Source organism: Rhincodon typus, chromosome 32, assembly GCF_021869965.1.
Source record: "Rhincodon typus isolate 14 chromosome 32, sRhiTyp1.1, whole genome shotgun sequence".
In the NCBI taxonomy this organism is placed as follows: domain Eukaryota; kingdom Metazoa; phylum Chordata; class Chondrichthyes; order Orectolobiformes; family Rhincodontidae; genus Rhincodon; species Rhincodon typus.
The window spans coordinates 6,238,123-6,255,696 of NC_063363.1; the positions used below are offsets into that span (position 1 = coordinate 6,238,123).

At 41.9% G+C, this 17,574-nt stretch overlaps 1 protein-coding gene across 3 annotated transcripts in view; it reads left to right on the forward strand.

The window, feature by feature from the left end:
- zbtb16a (zinc finger and BTB domain containing 16a) overlaps nucleotides 1-17,574 on the forward strand; it is a 244,137-nt gene that overhangs the window by 202,866 nt on the left and 23,697 nt on the right. For all 3 annotated transcript variants that reach the window (XM_048615417.1, XM_048615418.1, XM_048615416.1), the window contains exon 5: nucleotides 10,712-10,882. In XM_048615417.1, the coding sequence (XP_048471374.1) occupies nucleotides 10,712-10,882 (171 nt within the window). The remainder of the gene's footprint in view (nucleotides 1-10,711; nucleotides 10,883-17,574) is intronic.

Consider the following 17,574-nt stretch of genomic DNA (forward strand, 5'->3'; position numbering starts at 1 on the left):
CCCCCCCCCCCCGCCCATGTCTCCTGGCATTTGTTCTGCTCGATTCTCTATTCATCTCTTTTTCTCATTTCTCCTTTTTTGTTTTGCCCCTCTCTGTCTCTGATATTGTACCAATTCCAATATTGCTGGATGTTGTATTTAATGGTAAAATGCTCATTTTCCACTTTTATTCGGGGCGGGTGGGGGGGAGGGAGAAATTGGTGGGAATATAGTTTCTAAATATGTTTTTTAAAAATTTGTCAGACCAACGTGAAGGAAGGTAATGGCCTAGTGGTATTATCGCTGGACTATTAATCCAGAGACCCAGATAATGTTCTGGGGACCCAGGTTCAAATCCTGCCACGGCAGATGGTGGAATTTGAATTCAATAAAATGTCTGGAATTAAGAAGCTAATGATGACCATGAACCCATTGCTGATTGTTGGAAAAACCCATCTGGTTCACTAACTTCCTTTAGTGGAAGGAAACTGCCATCTTTACCAGGTCTGGCCTACATGTGACTCCAGACCCACAGCAATGTGGTTGACTCTAAACTGCCCTCTGGGCAATTAGGGATGGACAATAAATGCTGCCTTGTCAGCGATGCCATCATCCCGTGAATGACTAAAGAAAAAAAATTCCAAAGTTTTTTTTTCCAAAACTCCAAGAATGGTGACTAATTTCTTGATTGTGAGATTCTCTTGAACTGGTTGTCAGGGATATGTAAGCATTTGAGGTCTAAGAGCTCATGTAGTGCAGTGGTAATGTATAGACCCTATACCCCTAACGGGGGTAGAGCCGGCTGACCCAGTTTCAAATCCCACTTGTTCCAAAGGTATGTTATAACGTGCGTGACAAGGTTGATATAAAAAGGACTCTGAGATCTATTTATGGCCCGCATTGTTTTGTAGGGGCAGGGTGGGGGGAGAAAATCTTTCTTTTTCAAGGGTGCTCCGTGTTCAGAAACCATAAAGTTCTGACCTTTTCTGTCCAAGGTTGCATCTTGCACTGTGTGAAAACTTCAACTGTGACCTTTGCTGATCTTCTCAGTGAACCTAGTTTTCAAGGAAGGAGTGAATTGTTTGATATAATATTAATGCTACATCATTTAACTGATATGGACTCCCTGTGATACTCTAGGTTTGATTCTCCCACAACGTACCCCCAAAATAATGTTCAGAAACAAGAAAAGATATTGAGAGATCTAACAATAGAGTGCTGTGCAGTACTAAATGAGGGCATCTCTGCACTCAGATTCCATTTCCACAAGGGCATGTTCATATTGAGGAGAAAGTAATTCCATTGTGAATCCTCTTTTCCCCCTCCAAGGAGAATGAATCTCTGGATTGGTATTGCCCGGATAGGAGAAGTTCCAACAACACTCCAGAGGATTGACACTATCCACGACAAAGCAGCCTGCTTGATTGGGGCCACATCCACTCTCTTCACCACAAAGCTGAATAGCAGCAGCGTGTACATCTACAAGATGCATTGCAGAAATTCATCAAGGCTCCTTCGACAGCACCTTCCAAAATGATGATCACCAACGAGAAGGACAAGAGCAGCAGGTACATGGGAACACCGCCACCTGCAAGTTCCCCTCCAAGCCACTCACCATCCTGACTTGGAAATATATCGCTGTTCCTTCAGTGTCATTGGGTCAAATCCTGGAATTCCCGCCCTAGCTGTGGGTCCACCTACAGCACAAGGACTGTAGCAGTTCACGAGACCACTCACCATCACCATCACCTCCAAGGGACAACTCAGAATGGGCTATAAATGATGGCCAGACAGCGATGCCCACATCCCATAAATGAACTTCAAAAAATTTCAATTAAGGGCATATTCCTATCTTAACTAGAGAGCCTTCAGGATTCCTTTTAAAAATAAAACATTTTACAGAATGTGTTGGGGCAAATTAAAATCTACAGAGGTTCAGGCGCATAGACAGGGACTAAGATGGAGGGCAAGAGAGGTCAAGCTTGTGGAATTTGTTTTATTTTAGAATTCCCAAGAGTATCTCTCATTCTACCTGTTGGTTAATTTCCTTTTTTTCTTGGAAAATTTTTGTATGGTCAGTTGGAGTTCCTCCGTCTCCCTGTATTCAACTGGCTTATTGTTAGTGATAGAAACGTGAGCGGGTATGTATTTGTCTGTTCAGTTTCAATTGTGTCAAGCTTCCTGTCTCATTGACAAGGCTGACTTGTCTGTCCCTGACATCTCCAATTTAAAATTCTGCTCCAGTCCAAAATCCAATCTGGTCTCTTATACATTCCCTCACCTTGTATGCCTGGTTCACCCCCTCCTACATTATCTATCAAGTTCTAATGAAGACTTGTCAATTTAAAACATTCACTTGGTCTCTGTACAGATGCTGCCTGACCTGCTGAGTGTTCCAGCAATTTCTGTTTTTATTTCTGCTGGATTTAATTCTGATCTAATCTGATGCCAGTACACATTTATTTGCTAGCAGGGATAAGAAACAATGTATTCTGGTTGGTTTGTGTTTTCTTTAGAATTTTCTTGCCTGTATAGCATCTTAAAAATGAAAAAAAGGTAAAATTAAAAATACTGCAAAGTCTAATTCAGCATGCAGCAGACGTGGAAATCGGAAACAAAAACAGAAATTGCTGGCAAAACTCAGCAGGTCTGCCAGCATCTCTGGGAATTTTTTTAAAAAAAGAGTTAACATTTTGAGTCCAGTGACCCTCTAGAACTCAATTCAAAATCAGACCCTGGCCAACTTGTATAGGTTATCCTACACCAAGTAATGAATCTATCAGTTGTAATGTCAGGAATGCTCAATCCAATTTTGAAAGCCATGCTCCCCCAGCTCTGCTGGGCTGAACTCCTGGACTTAGTCAACTGGTCTGAAACTCTTCCCAGGATCAGTATAAGCTAGCGAGGCACTTGTTACAGAGCTGAAGAAACAAGTTGTACCATGGACAGTACCCACATAAAGACAGCGTGCTTTCAGTGAAGGCACAAGTTACAACTGTAGACCTTCAGAAGTAGAATAACACTTTGAAACCAGTCACAGAAAAAGTTTTGATCGTGGAGTTGAAAGGAAGTTCTGTATTTTTTTGAGTTGGGGTAGGGAGTTATTTTCTGTAAGCTAAAAGGTAAAGAAAAGAATTGGTGCTTTAATTCCATTTATGAAAGTCTGGGTCTGGCTGTACTGTATTTACTGCCTTGAGCTAAAAAGCTAGGGGTGTTTGGTGATTAAACACACTGTAATGGGACTTCTTAACCTCCCACAACCACTATTGTAAAGACTTTAATTCCACAAGCTTGACCTCTCTTGCCCTCCATCTTGGTCTCTGTCTATGCGCCTGAATCTTTGTAGATTTTAATTTGCCCCACCACGTTCTGTAAAATTAATGGCAGTGATTTTAGCCTTTGTCTGCAAAGCAGTACAGGAAGACTCTCTTGGAGATTTCCTTTGTCTAATGCGATGGCTACCATGGAAATGAATGATAGCTATTTGAGGTGCCTCCCTCCCCATCTTTGTGTAATTGCCAAGAATAAAAAAAAACTCTTGCATCAAAGTTGAAATTACTCAGAACCAAGAGAATCTCTTTCAGAGTTTGTTTGTGACCGTTCTGTAATTATTCAGGGTGGGTGAATTCTGACTTTTCCCCCACTCCCCTTCTCTGATGCCTCGATAACACTGAAAATGTTGCTCTGAGATCTCAATTTAATAGATGTAGCATAAATGGGTCATTTGCTGCAACGTTGTTAGTGTTTACATCCCATGCGAGCTGCCTGTCAGTTTTCACTTCATCCAGTGCTGTCAACATCCCTTTTCCCTCGTGGGACTTTCCTTAAATATACCTAGGCTGTTCACCCTGACCAGTCCAGACAATTTGCCCTTTCCCAGTGTGCTGTCTCACTCAGAACGTTCCTCCTGAATTGAGATTTCTAGTGACTGTATTTTATTTATGACTTCACGTTTTGCCTTCCAACCCCCACCTCCAGTATATTTTGTGTATGTCTGCTTTATGCATGATTTTGAAGACTCCTTCAGTCTTTACTTTTCTACCGAAAGTTCAGTCTTTTCCTCATGTATTCACTTCTGAAGTTTGAGGCTGCTCATTTGATAATAAGCACTTTGTAGTTTTACATGACGTTACCAAACTATAGAGCCATCTCTTTCCTTAAAAAGAATCCTTTTAAGTATGGTTGTGTCATTTTCAATGTATTCTGTCTAGAATTGGATAACTTCTACCAGACCTATATTTAAAAAAACTGTTGTACCTTTTTGAAAAAACCATCAAATAGCGAAAGATCTGTGGAATGTTACACTGTGTGGTTTATTTTGAGCTAGTGTGCACAACAGTAGAATCCTTGCTGCTTGTCTGCACTCACTGTAGCTGGTCTGGTCTGGTAGCTGAAGCCAATTAGTTTCACAAATGAGAGTCCAGCAGTTGTCGAGAGGATTTGTCACGGCCTCAGGCCTCAGTCTTGGAGCTTTGTTCTCCCCTGCACCCCTGCTAGACGCCATTGTTTCTTTCTCTCACCCCCCCCCCCCCCCCCCCCCCCCCACCTTCCCCAACAGTGGCGGCTGCTCACTGTGGATTTATACAGGCCTGGCGGCCTAGTCTCACAGGCTTTGCAGCTGGCTGGAGTGCTTAGGGCCTCAGTTCTCCTGACCTTTCACCTGGTCCTGCTGTCATTTTGAAAGTTATGGACAAGCGGGCCACATACTTCGTGGGATTACTGTGTGTGTGAGTGATTTTGGGGGTTTAGATATGAGAGTCCTGTATTCACTGGAAAGCACAAAGGCTTAGCTAGAATTTCAGTGGGGCTTAATGCTGAGCCACTATAATGCCTCAGTAACTCTGTGGCATGGTTACCCGGCCTGCTTAATGAGGCATTATTCTGTGGTTCGTTAAATCTTTTAAAGTTGATTCGAGGGACCTACTACACTCTGTTCTTGCTGTTTTGTTACTGTTTTGTTGTTGTTGAATATTCCGACCAAGCTAGGACATAGAGCACTCACATTCAAGAGAGGTTTGGGAGATGGTACAGGTTGCTAAGGTTGACGTGTAAAGCATTTTGGGGACTGAAGAGGGGTAAGCAAGCCTTCAACATATTACATCTTTAGGACAAATGTACAACTTGTATATCCGATTCGTGCCTTTTGAAAGAGGAAATTGAACAATTATATGGAGAGGTTTGCAGGGCCATGGGGGAAACACAGGTAATTGGCCTCCCTGAGTAGCTCTAGGAATAAGCATGTACGTGTAAGGCTGAATGGCCTCCTTCTGGGCTATAACCTATCCTCCTCTTTCAGGATTTCTGTTGTATAATTTTGTTTTTAAGGACATTTACTTAAGGTGACCTCTTGCTTGATGTTGTTGAATGAAAAATTGTTTGTTTTGGAGAGAGCACAAGGTGTTTGTTGCTGAAGCAGTAGAATAGGAGTTGACAATAACATTTAGAATCTTGCAAGAAAGGACTGAGAATTCGCCTTCAAACACCAAAGGCTGACTCTGACATGCGAACAAATAAAATGTTTTTTTTTCCTCTCATGTTGAAGTTTAGTGCAAAGTTTAACCTCTCACCCCACTCCCCTGGTGGGAGATGAGTATTCCAAGTGCATTGATCATATGGACTTCCCTGGGAAGGGGTTGGAGAAGAAGCATTGTATCATTCCCACTGTTTCTCAAGAAGCAGTAGTGTGACCTGTGACCCTGCCAATAGAAAGAAATGCTTATGAAAGGATTCTGTTTAATCCTGGTCAAATCAGTTTAAAGATGGAGGGGGGTTAAAAAAAAAAACCTCTCCTTTTAAAAACAAATCTTTCATCAGAATAACTTTTCAAAGAATCGTGAGCAATGAAACAGTATGTGGGTTGTCTTACTTTCAACGTAACTATGCATTCTGATTAAATTAGAAAGCTGTATTAAATTGGGGAAATGTCCTAAATCTACAATGGAATACATGTGTTCTCATTTCCCAGATATCAGAAGAAAATAATACCAGCAGATTTAATGTCGAGGATTATGTGTTTCCAGGATATCGTCTGAATGACTCTGGCGAATAGCCAGCAGAGATCCTGCTAGACCTGAGGTTGTTTAAGATATCTTTCAATCTCTGAAGGTTATTGACCAGTTTGTGATTGTGTTACCTAATGCCAATCCTGCAGTAGCTTGTATTGCGATTGAGGGTTTGAGGCTCCAGCAGAAATCTCCTGCTAAAGTTAAAATATTCACTTGCATGTTGTGACTGTGCTTCCATGGTGGTAAATGTGGTTGCTTTATTTTTGACTTGTGCAGACTCAAAATATGAGTTCCTTAACTCCACTGGGCCTCTGTTGTTAGCCTTGACATGGATGTGCTAAATACTCCAGTTGTACCGATCAGTGCTGGGTAAACAGTCTGGCTGTGTCCACTGTGCGATTTGTGTAATTTGGCAAACCCTGTGTGCAGGTAGCAATCCCTTCCTTTAAGGAACAATTAGTATTTCCCTGTGAAGCAGCTTCTTGACTGAAATTTGTTTTGCTGACTGTGTACCTTTTGGATAGCTGGTGTCTGATTCAAGCATCAATGAGTTCAAGACAAATTCCTCAAAGTAGCTACATATTTGAAGGGGCTTCTAGCAGAGAAACTTATATCATTTATGACCATGGGTTAGGTGCTAGAGGATTGGAGGGTGGCTAATATAATGCCTTTATTTAAGAAAGGCTGTCAGGAGAAGCCTGGGAACTGTAGACCTGAGAGTCTGACAGTGGTGGTGGGTAAGTTTTGAAAGATAGGATTTCGATTAATTTGGAGAGGCAAGGACTGATTAGGGATAGTCAGCACTGTTTTGCGAGGGAAATCATGTCTCCAAGCCTGATTGAGTTTTTTGAGGAAGTAATCCAAAAGATTGATGAGGGCAGACCAGTAGATGTTGTTTACATGCACTTTAGTAATGCCTTTTATCAAAGGTTCTGCATGGTAGACTCATTAGTAAAGTTAGACTGTGTGATCCAGGGAAAGCTCACCAATTGGATACAAAATTGGCTTGACGGTAGGATACAGAGGATAGTGGTGGAATTTATTTTTCAGACTGGAGGCCCGTGACCAGTGTTGTTCCACTGGGATTGGTGCTGGGTCCACTTTTGTTTGTCATTTGTGTAAACGATTTGGATGAGAATTTAGAAGACCTGGTTACTAAGTTTGCAAATGACACCAAGGTTGATATTGTAGTGGACAGTGAAGAAGGTTATCTAAAATTACAAAGGGATTTTGATCAATTGGGTCAATGGGCTGTGGCATGGCAAAAGGAGTTTAATTTGGATAAATGCGAGGTATTGCATTTTGGTAAAACAAACAAGGCAGGACTTATACAGTTAATTGTATGGCCTTTGTTATTGTTGTAGAACAGAGCAACCTGAGGGTTCATGAACATATTTCTTTGAAATTTGCATCACATGTAGACAAGGAGGTTTCGAACGCTTGCCTTCGTTGCTCAGACCTTTGAGTATAGGAGTTGGGATGTCATGTTGAAGTTGTACAGGATGTTGGTTAGGCCTCTTCTGGCATACTATGTACAGTTCTGGTCACCCTCTAATAGGAAGGATATTATTAAACTGGAGAGGATTCAGAAAAGATTTACCAGGATGTTGCTGGGAATGGAAGGTTTGAGTTGTAAAGATAAGGCTGGGACATTTTTCACTGGAGTGTAGGTGTTGAGGGGAGATACAATCATGAGGGGCATGGATTAGGTGAATAACGATGGTCTTTTTCCATAGGGTGGGGAAGTTCAAAACTAGGGGGCATATTTTTAAGGTGAGAGGAGAAAGATTTAAAAAGGACATGAGGGGCAATTTTTTTTTAACACGGTGGTTTGTATGCGGAGTGAACTGCCAAAGGAAACGGTGAATGCAGGTATAGATGCAACATTTAAAAGACATTTGGATAAGTATATAAATAGGAAAGGCTTGGAGGGACTTGGGCGAAACGCAGGCAGGTGGAACTAGTTTGGTTTGTGAACATGGTCAGCATGGACTGGTTGGACCGAAGGGTCCGTTTCCATGCAGTATGACACTCATCTACCATTCAGTTAGCTAATGGCTGATTTGCTTCTTGACACATCTATCCTTATGTAATGAAGGAACTGCAAGCTTAATTATTTTTTAATTCTCACCTGACCCCTAGCATTGATAGCTCATTGTGGCTGGAAAGTTTTGGATTTCAGCTACATATTTTATGGTGAAGTGCTTCCTGGCATCACAAGCCCTGACTGGCTGAGTTTTGAATTAGTTTCTAATCAACCTGTTCAGAGATGTTATTACACACCTCTGGAGCAGGTTGGACTTGAGTTTAGGCTTCCTGGCTCAAAGGTAGGGACACTGCCACTGCATCACAGCCCCACCACTGCACCCTGCCTCAGGCTGCATGTAATTTCCAGGTGAGTTTTCCCTTGTTATAGACAGTACCATTTGAGAAACTAGATTGTAATCTTAATATTTTTTATTGAACCTATTTTTCTAATCAACCTGTTCAGAGATGATATTACACACCTTTTGGCGCAGGTGGGACTTGAAACCGAGCCTCCTGGTCCAGGGGTAGGGACAATACCACTGTGCCACAAGGGGGCCCTAGGAAATAGAATCTATCTCTCACTTCTTGAGTCTTTTAATCAGCGTAAACACCTCAATTAGATCCTTTACGCTCAGCGGAACACAAACTTCGTCTCTGCAAACTGTCCTCTTCTCAGCTTTATTGTGTCAGTGAAATGGAGAATGATGCGAGGTGCAGCACAGAGAGAAGCTGGATGCTGGAAATTTGAGTGTCTTTCAGGCCTTTCTATTTTGCAGTTTTGCATGAGACTGCGAAAGCAGAGTGTCCTTCATCAGGCGCTTGCTGTTGTGGGACGGTCATGTCTCGACATGAGTGACCTGAAGCATTGAGGCTGGTCACAACACTGAAACTCCCAGAGCTCTGGCAATTTATTGTGCGTCAATCCAGTTAATTTTGTCACAGCGTTCTCAGGCTATTTAGTTCATTTCCTGGTATCCTGTTTCATGATGATCTCATGATCACCTAACCTTTAAAATGAAAATGAATTCAATTACCTCTGTGCCCATATAACATGTATCATTTGGTCAACAGACTGCAAAATCCGTGACACCGTGAACGTGGAATATGTTTTGGAGAAATATAAGGCTTAATTTAGTCACAGTAAGGACATTTTCATATCACTGGGCTAGAAATGAAATATCAAACAGAATTGCTGATACTAACACTTTCTCTAACCTCAATTTTTGATTGTGTTTCGAGTGCTATAAATAATCCTACTCTTCATATTGGTAAAAAAAGTTATAGAGATAAGAGGATGGCTTTTGTGGTGCAGTGGTAGTGTCTCTGCCCCGGAGTCAAGAGGCTCAGGTTCAACTCCCGCCTGCTCCAGAGGTGGATCGTCACATCTCCAAACTGGTTAGTCAGGATATTTATCACAATAGTGAACAGGATAGGATAAAGATTTGCTAGATTGAAACCAAAACACAGGTTATGGATGTCAGCAAAGAGTGAACTAGTGGGGCTCTTTACTTCAACAAAGAGAAAACTGAAGGTTGACCTGGCAAAGGCCTTTAAGTTTATAAGTTCAGAACAAAACTCCTCGTTATCTCGAGACTAGTTAATGCAGAACTTGTCTCAATTACTTTTTGCAATAACAAATATGGCAGCATAAAATTTATTTCAGCAGAAGTTTGACTAACTAAGAACAGAGAAAGAAATAGAAGAAAATGGTGCTTGCCTGGATAAAGGGTCAATGTGGAGCATAGATGTTAGCACAGTCCTGTTGGGGCAATTGGCCTGTTCCTACATGGTCACGTCTAGATATTTTCCAATTAGCCTGTACAGAGATGTTATTACACACCACTCCTGCAAGTGGGACTTGAACCTGGACTCCTAGCTCAGAGATAGGGACACTATCAATGTGCCTCATAAGCCCCCGTGATCAGTTCTATGCAATCACTAACTAGTGATGCCAGCTTCTGATCACTAGCTATTGATTCTGTGACAACTGCAGTAGGTTTAGCTGTATTTGCTGTCGTGGACACCCAGTTTTCGTGTAGTCTGTCTACTTCTAGTTAGGAAGAATAGTGATTTTAGTGGCCTCCGGATTGTATTCGGTCATTGTACTCCGGGTCTGAGGGGGTTACAGGGAATATTTATTTTACAAAATAGAGGGGCTGGAATAGCCTGCTGTATCATTTTTCAAAATCCCTATTTGTATCATATGAAAATCGATGGAAGGATGATCCTCCAGATAAGTTTATGTCAGCTCTCGCCATTTTCCAAAGAGTTTTACCTTCATGTTTGCCAAGAGGTTAAAGCTCCTTTCAGTAACGCTGGCTTCTATTTCTCACAATATAATGGTGACTAGACTTTGAAGATTCTTTGGGTCTAAAGCTGTTTTGTACATTCTGTAAAGGATACTGTACAAATTCAAGTCTCTTCCAACACTGCTGAATGATGTAAATCAGATCACCAGATGGAACTTTCTGCAGCAAGTTTAATAGGTAACTAATAAGTAAATTGAACAATTTCTTCAAAACAATGGGAAGGAAAAGACATGATGCTGTTTGTTGAGAGAAGGGACTAGTGGGTTTTGGAAATTGATTGGTGAGCCTGTCACTTCTTAAACTTCTTTTTACCAGTTGTGAACATTAGCAATGGTAATTAATTGCTATTTAACCAACGCCTGTTTATTTTTTTTCTGTATTGTTGAACAGGTACTGACATGGCTGTCTTCTGCTTGCTCTGTGGGAAACGGTTCCAGACACAGATTGCTCTGCAGCAGCATATGGAGGTGCATGCTGGAGTTCGCACTTACATCTGCAGCGAATGTGACCGAACTTTTCCAAGCCACACAGCACTGAAGCGTCATCTCAGGTCACACACAGGTATGGAGTCCCAATCCACGGCACATTTGTTGCCTGTTCTCTTGCATGAAGCTCCAAATAGAGCTGGCTTAAGAGTCTTTGAAGAGCCGTTAACTGAAGTTGAAAAGCAGGACCTCTAGGCTTGCAATCTCTGGATTACTCTCTATGCCATGTGCTAGTGAGACCAGAAATAGGAAGATATGAGTTGACCATGTGGCTAAGGTGCTGGTGAAGGAGGGAGAGATTCAGATATCTAGATCTCTTCCAGGGCAGGTGGAACCTGTACAAGAAGGACAGTTTGCCCCTAAACTGGAGGGGCACCAATATCCTGGCAGAAAGGCTTACTACTCCCACTCGGGAGGGTTTAAACTAGTGTGGCAGGGGATTGGGAGCTGAAATAGTTGGTCAGCACAGAAGTATTCATTTGAAGAGAGGACAGAGGTTAAATCAACTGGTCGGGAGTACAGGCAGTTTCAGATTAATGAACATGGCAGGACTAGCGGTCTGAAGTGTATTTATTTTAATGCAAGAAGTATAACAGATAAGGCAGATGATCTTAGAGCCTGGATTAGTACATGGGACGACAATGTGGTAGCCATTACAGAAACTTGGTTGAGAGAAAGGCATGACTGACAACTCAACATTCCAGTGTTTCAGGCAAGATGGGGAGGGATGGCAAAGGGGTGGGGGAGTTGCATTACTGATTAAGGAAATGTCACAGCTTGTAGTAAGAGAGGACATCTTGGAGGGCTCATCCAGCAAGGCTGTATGGGTAGAGCACAAGAATAAGAAAGATGCAGTCACTATGATGGCTTTAAACTCTAGGCCTCCCAATAGCCAGTGGGAATTAGAGGAACAGATATGTAAGCAAGGTTGTGGTGGCAGGCAATTTTAATTTCCTCAACATTCACTGGGACTCCCCTTAGTGCCATGGGTTTAGCTGGGCCAGGTTTGTTAGGTACATCCAAGTGGGATTCTGGGAATATCATGTAGATAGTCCAACTAGAAAAAGGGCTGTATTAGATGTTGTATTGGAGAATAAGTGTGGCCAAATGATTTGAAGTTTCAATGGGGTGCATTTTGGGAATAGTGATCATAATTCTAAGTTTTCATAAAATTACAGAAAAGAATAAGATTGATCCTTGGCTAATTACAAGTGTTAGACAGGAACTGGAAAAATTAGATTGGGAACAGCTCTCTGAAGGCAAATCCACATCTGAGATGTGGGAGTCTTTTAAAAGCCAGTTGACCAGTGAGGATGAGAGATAGGATGGCAAGATTTGGGAACCTTGAATGATAGGAGAGGTGTTTCTTGTTTTTAAAAAAAAAAACTGCGGGTGCTGAACGTCAGAGACAAAAACAAAAATTGCTGTAAAAATTCAGCAGGTTTGGCAGCATCTGTAGGGAGAAAGCAGAGTTAATGTTTTGGGTCCGGTGAACCTTCATGTGTTCTGAACAGGCGTCACTATACTTGAAGTATTAACTTTTCTTTCTCTTCACAGATGCTGCGAGAGATGTTCTAAGTTTAGTTAAAAAGAAGGAAGCATTTTCTGTTTACGAAACAGAAACCAAATAAGGCCCTTGAGAAGTGTAGAGGAAGCACAAAAGAACTTAAAAGAAATTTAAGAGGGCTGAAGAGGCCATGTAATGTCCTTGGCAAGTAGAATTAAGGAGAATCCCAAGGCATTTTATACATACGCTAGGAGCAAAAGGGTAACTAGGGAAAGGGTAGGCCCACTTAGTGGCAAAGAGAGGGTGAGTGAAATTTGTGTGGAGCCAGAGGAAGTGGGTGAGGCCCTTTAATATATACTTCATATTGGTGTTCACCAAGGAGAAAGGCATGGATCATGGCAAGTTTAGAGAAGGGTTTGTGGATAAGTCTCTTTCCCAGGGAAGAAAGTCCAGGACTGGGGGGCAAAGGTTTAACGTGAAAGCGGGCACTTTTTAAAGATGTGTGAGACAAGTTTTTTTTACATAGAAGAATGTAGGTGCCTTGAACGTGCTGCCAGGGAAAGTGATAAAAGCAGATATGATAGCAATGTTTAAGAGGCATTTAGACAGACACCTGGACAAACAGAGAATGGAGGAATACTGTCCGTGTGAAGGCAGATGAGATTAATTTAGAATAATATCATGGTTGGCATAGATACGGTGGGCCAAAGAGCCTGCTCCCTGTGCTGTACTGTTCTATGTTCTAGTCCCACTCCAGGTTGATGATGACCACTACAACAGTGAGGGAGGGTTGCAATATTGGAGATTCCACCTTTTCAGGTGAGGTGTTAAACCAAGACACCCCCTCAGATGGATCCCTTGGTATTATTTCAAAGAGGAGGTGCCTTTTCCTCAGCAAACGCCTAAAAACAGATGATCTGATCAAATGGGTTGTTGTATTTTGTACATTAAAATAGCGACAATTCTTCAAAAGTTGCTCTTTTAGATGCATGCTATTCTCAGTACGTTATCCACTGATAAATGAAGGTAAAAGCTACCTGTACTCATGACAGAGCCTGTGTTTGTTTAATAAGAATCTCTGGTTCAAATCAGACCGGGGGCCTAATCAACATTAAACAACGTGATTTCTGTTTGGTGTTGTGAGATTGTTTTTGTATATGGAACAAGTAGCACACAATGGACAGTTGATGGGACACAAGACTTTCTATATTTTAGTACTGTACATGAGTAATTATAGGGCTAAAGGCATTCAGCTACTTAAACTGCTTGGAAACAGTGAAGCAAGCCCCCAGCTGAATGCTGAACCAAGTCCCATCTGAAATGCTGATTGCGATTAAAGTAGCAATTAACTCAATAGAAATTTAATGTTTCAGTTAAAATAGAAACAATTAATGCAATCTCAGCTAATTCACACTTAACCCCTGGACAGACCAATTTGTATGGAGCATGATAGAACTTCCAGTCACTGCACAGAGCTTCCCTGCTTTTCCCTTGACGAGATTGTGTTATTTTTGCTGTGTGGCTCAAGGGAGAGAACTTCCCCACCCCCACTTTCTTTTGTGTTCTCCCTCCCTGTTTCTTTCTGTCTATATCTCTCTGCCTTCCCACCCCCTCTCTGTCTGTCTTCCCAACACCTACACCATCTTCCTAGCATCCCCCTCGGTTGACTCACCTCTTCAGGGTGAGGTTCAGTGTGTCATTGTCTGGAATGTATGGATAGCTGATGAGCTTGTGCACTATGGTTCACCACGTATACAGCTGAAGGCTGTCATTCTATCCAATCTTTGTCATCAACCTCCACTGATGTGTTCGCCCTCAGTTTCCTGTGCACCCCACATGCCCCTTGCCTGCACACATTGAGAGCAAGTCTAATGCAGAAATTAAGCTGTTACAGCTAGATCAAAAAAAAAACGCAATGTTACATTGGTACACCAAACTCATGATCCACTACCTCAAAATCAAAATGAATTCTACTGCCTCCCACTCCAAAGGTGCTCTTTCCCAGTGCCTGTAACTCTCCTGTTGTTATAAGTTTGCAACAATTGCTTGATTTACTTCAACTTCTGTGCTGTTCTTTTCTTCCTTGATCGTGTCTTGCATAGCACACCAACGGTCTGATAGCTCAACCTACCCAGCCCCAAACTCCAACCTCCAAACTCTGTTGAGCAACTTGATGGTAATTCTTCCTCTTAAATGTCTTCCAACACACATCATGTCCTAACAGGATGGTGTGTTGAAGAGAAGAACAGGTGCATTTTCCCATTTCAAATCTTTTTTTACTCAAGACCTTTAAAACTGGCACCAAACCATTGGTGCCACCAGACCACTGCCATTTGAATTTAGCTCATTGTTTCTCCTACTCCTTTCATTCTTCATTATGTGCTGCATCTCTACCCGCTAGGCCCTTTTCAAAGATAATTTATTATTCTCTGTACGTCCATCAAAGGAGTTGACGCTTTGTGTTTTAATCTAATCTACAGTCACCGTATTTGCATGTGGATCCTTGACCTGCTACTTTACAGGAATCATTAACTTCAATGGGATAATTCCTCCATTTAAAATAGTTGGTTTGGTCCTTCCTTTTAATTTGACATTTCATTCCCCCTTTACTGGGTACATGTTATCACCTTGCAAGGAAATTGGTATACTACGCAGGGTGCATTTGAAAATGAATGAGTTGGATAATGACGATGGGTAAGAATTAATTTGTGGGCTATGTGGGTCATAAGCTCAGTATAATGAGTGTAAAATTTGGTCACATCCCTGTGATATAATTGCTTCGTCTGATTCTTCTTCATAGTCTTTCCCATAAGCAGCTGCAACTTGTATGTGTAGTCTTTTTAACATTATAAAATCTCTCAACTTTCTCAGAAGGAGTGTTGCCTAACAAGATTTGTCAATCAGGCCTTGTAAAATAAAGATTTGCATTCTTCTAGTGCTTTTCACAACCACAGTCATTTCAAGGCACTTTGCAGGGAATGGAGTACTTTTTGAAGTGTCGTCATGGTTGCAAGGTGGGAAGCACAGCCATTTTTACACAGTAAGACCCCACAAGCAGAAATGTAGTGACTGCATTTTTTTGTGTGTTATTGATTGAAGAGTTAACATTGGCCAGGACAGCAGATAAAACTCCCCTGCTCTTCTTTCAAATAGTGTCTCACGGTCTTGTACATCCATCTGCACGGGTGGGAAATACCTCAGATTTTTTTTTAAATCGAAAACTAGCACCCTCACCAGTGCTGTGATGGACTTCCTTGCCCAATGAAGTAGTTGACGCTACTTCAGTAAACGTTTTTAAAGAAAATTGATTTTTTTTGAACAATAAAGGAATTAAGGGATACGGTGAGAATGCGGGTAAGTGGATCTGAGTCCACAAAAAGATCAGCCATGATCTTATTGAATGGCGGAGCGGGCTCGAAGGGCCAGACGGCCTACTCCTGCTCCTAGTTCTTATGTTCTTATGTTCTCTCCTCCAAGATTTGCACTGAGTTCCTGGAGTGAAATTTGAAGCATCAACCTTCTGACTTTGAGACAGACATGGTACTGACTGCACCAAGGCTGACACCAGCAGATATTAGGACAAGTGACCAAAGGCTTGGCCAAAGAGAGATGTTTTGAAGGGGGGAGAAAGGCATAGTGAGGTGGAGAAGTTTGGGGACGGAATCCCTGGGGTGGAACAAAGCAATGGAAGGTATGACAGCGATGAAAGTCAAGGATGGATCAACAGGTTAGAATTGGAGGAACCCAGACATTGTGGGGGATAATGACAGTGTCACTTCACTAGAAAGCAGACGAATTCCCTCCAGTGAAGTTAGTGCCTTAAAAATAGTTGAGCACTACTTAAAAACTCAGTTGCCCTTCAGGACTTGTAAATACCTCATTCTCCAGTGAAGTAATGAACTTTTATTGAACATTTTGTCCATTTTCTTTTCAACACTGCAATTACATCAGACGAGCAGCTGCACAGTAAGAGGCCCTCTCAAAAACCATCAGCGTGGAACAAAAGACTGTGCTTTTCTTTTAAATTTGCTCTCATGCTGTTTTCTTAAACTTTGCCTCCATCAAAGGCAGTTTTAGTTTAGTGATGTGGTTGCTTTGCCGCAGTCCCATGCAAATTGTGAAAGCTGTGGAAATTCTGAGATTCTCGATGCAGGATTCTGCTTTCTCTTTGACTATTCGTGTGAAAGCTTTCAGGCCCACTCCTGTAGGACCCTACAACCAGCACATATTAGGCCTGATGATGCAGTGTGAGACACAACAGGGGGAACTGGGTTTGTGGGTCTTAGTTTCTCTAAGACTACTGTGAAAATGAACCGAGAATTTGTTGTTCCAACATAAGGGTTCTCCTCAGCACATTGAACATGAATATGCTGTAACAGTTTGAAGAATTGAGACTGGAGGTCAATTGCCCATGGCATCAAAGCCATGCCTGACTATTCGCAATACTTCCTCCCAAACACATTTCCAACTTTGCGGATCGTTTCGGTCTCTGAAAGAATTGACTTTGAATTTGGTATCCACACCTTCCCCAGTGCCTGCTCTCTGACTGCCTGCATCAGCTTCCCTGAACTGCGTCTATTTAGTCCTCCATTTTCCCTTGGATTTAATTTGCTTCATAATTAATGTTACACAAAATCTCAGTATTTCCCATCAGCTCAATAGACCTGGCAAGAATTTTTTGTTTCTGTTTTGCTCATGCTTTTGGACGTGGGCACTGCTGGCTGGCCAGCATTAATTGCCCATTCCTAGTTGCCCATTGAGAAAGTGGTGGTGAGCTACTGCCTTGAATCGCTGCAAGTGTTGGGGTGTAGGGAGACCCACAATACTATTAGGGAGGGAGTTCCAGGATTTTGACCCAGTGACAGTGAAGGAATAGTGATATCTTTCCAAGTCAGGATGGCGAGTGGGAAATATATCAATGAGATGATTGTTTCTCAGGTGCACCGCCTCACTTGTCCCTCTTCTAAATGTAATGCATTTCTGCAACATTTCATATGGAGGTCTTGATGAATGTTAAGCAGTGAATCAAATTCATCTTGTTGCCAGCATCCTATAAATTTGATATATTTCAAATATCAGAGCAACACCTAAGGTCTAATTTATTGGACCTGGAGTTTTGATTTTCTCTCTCAGCAGAATGTAAATGTACTGAAATTTCCCAACACACTTTTTTGATGTAGTAGGAACTGCAGATGCTGGAGAATCTGAGATAACAAGGTGTAGAGCTGGATGAACACAGCAGGCCAAGCAGCATCAGAGGA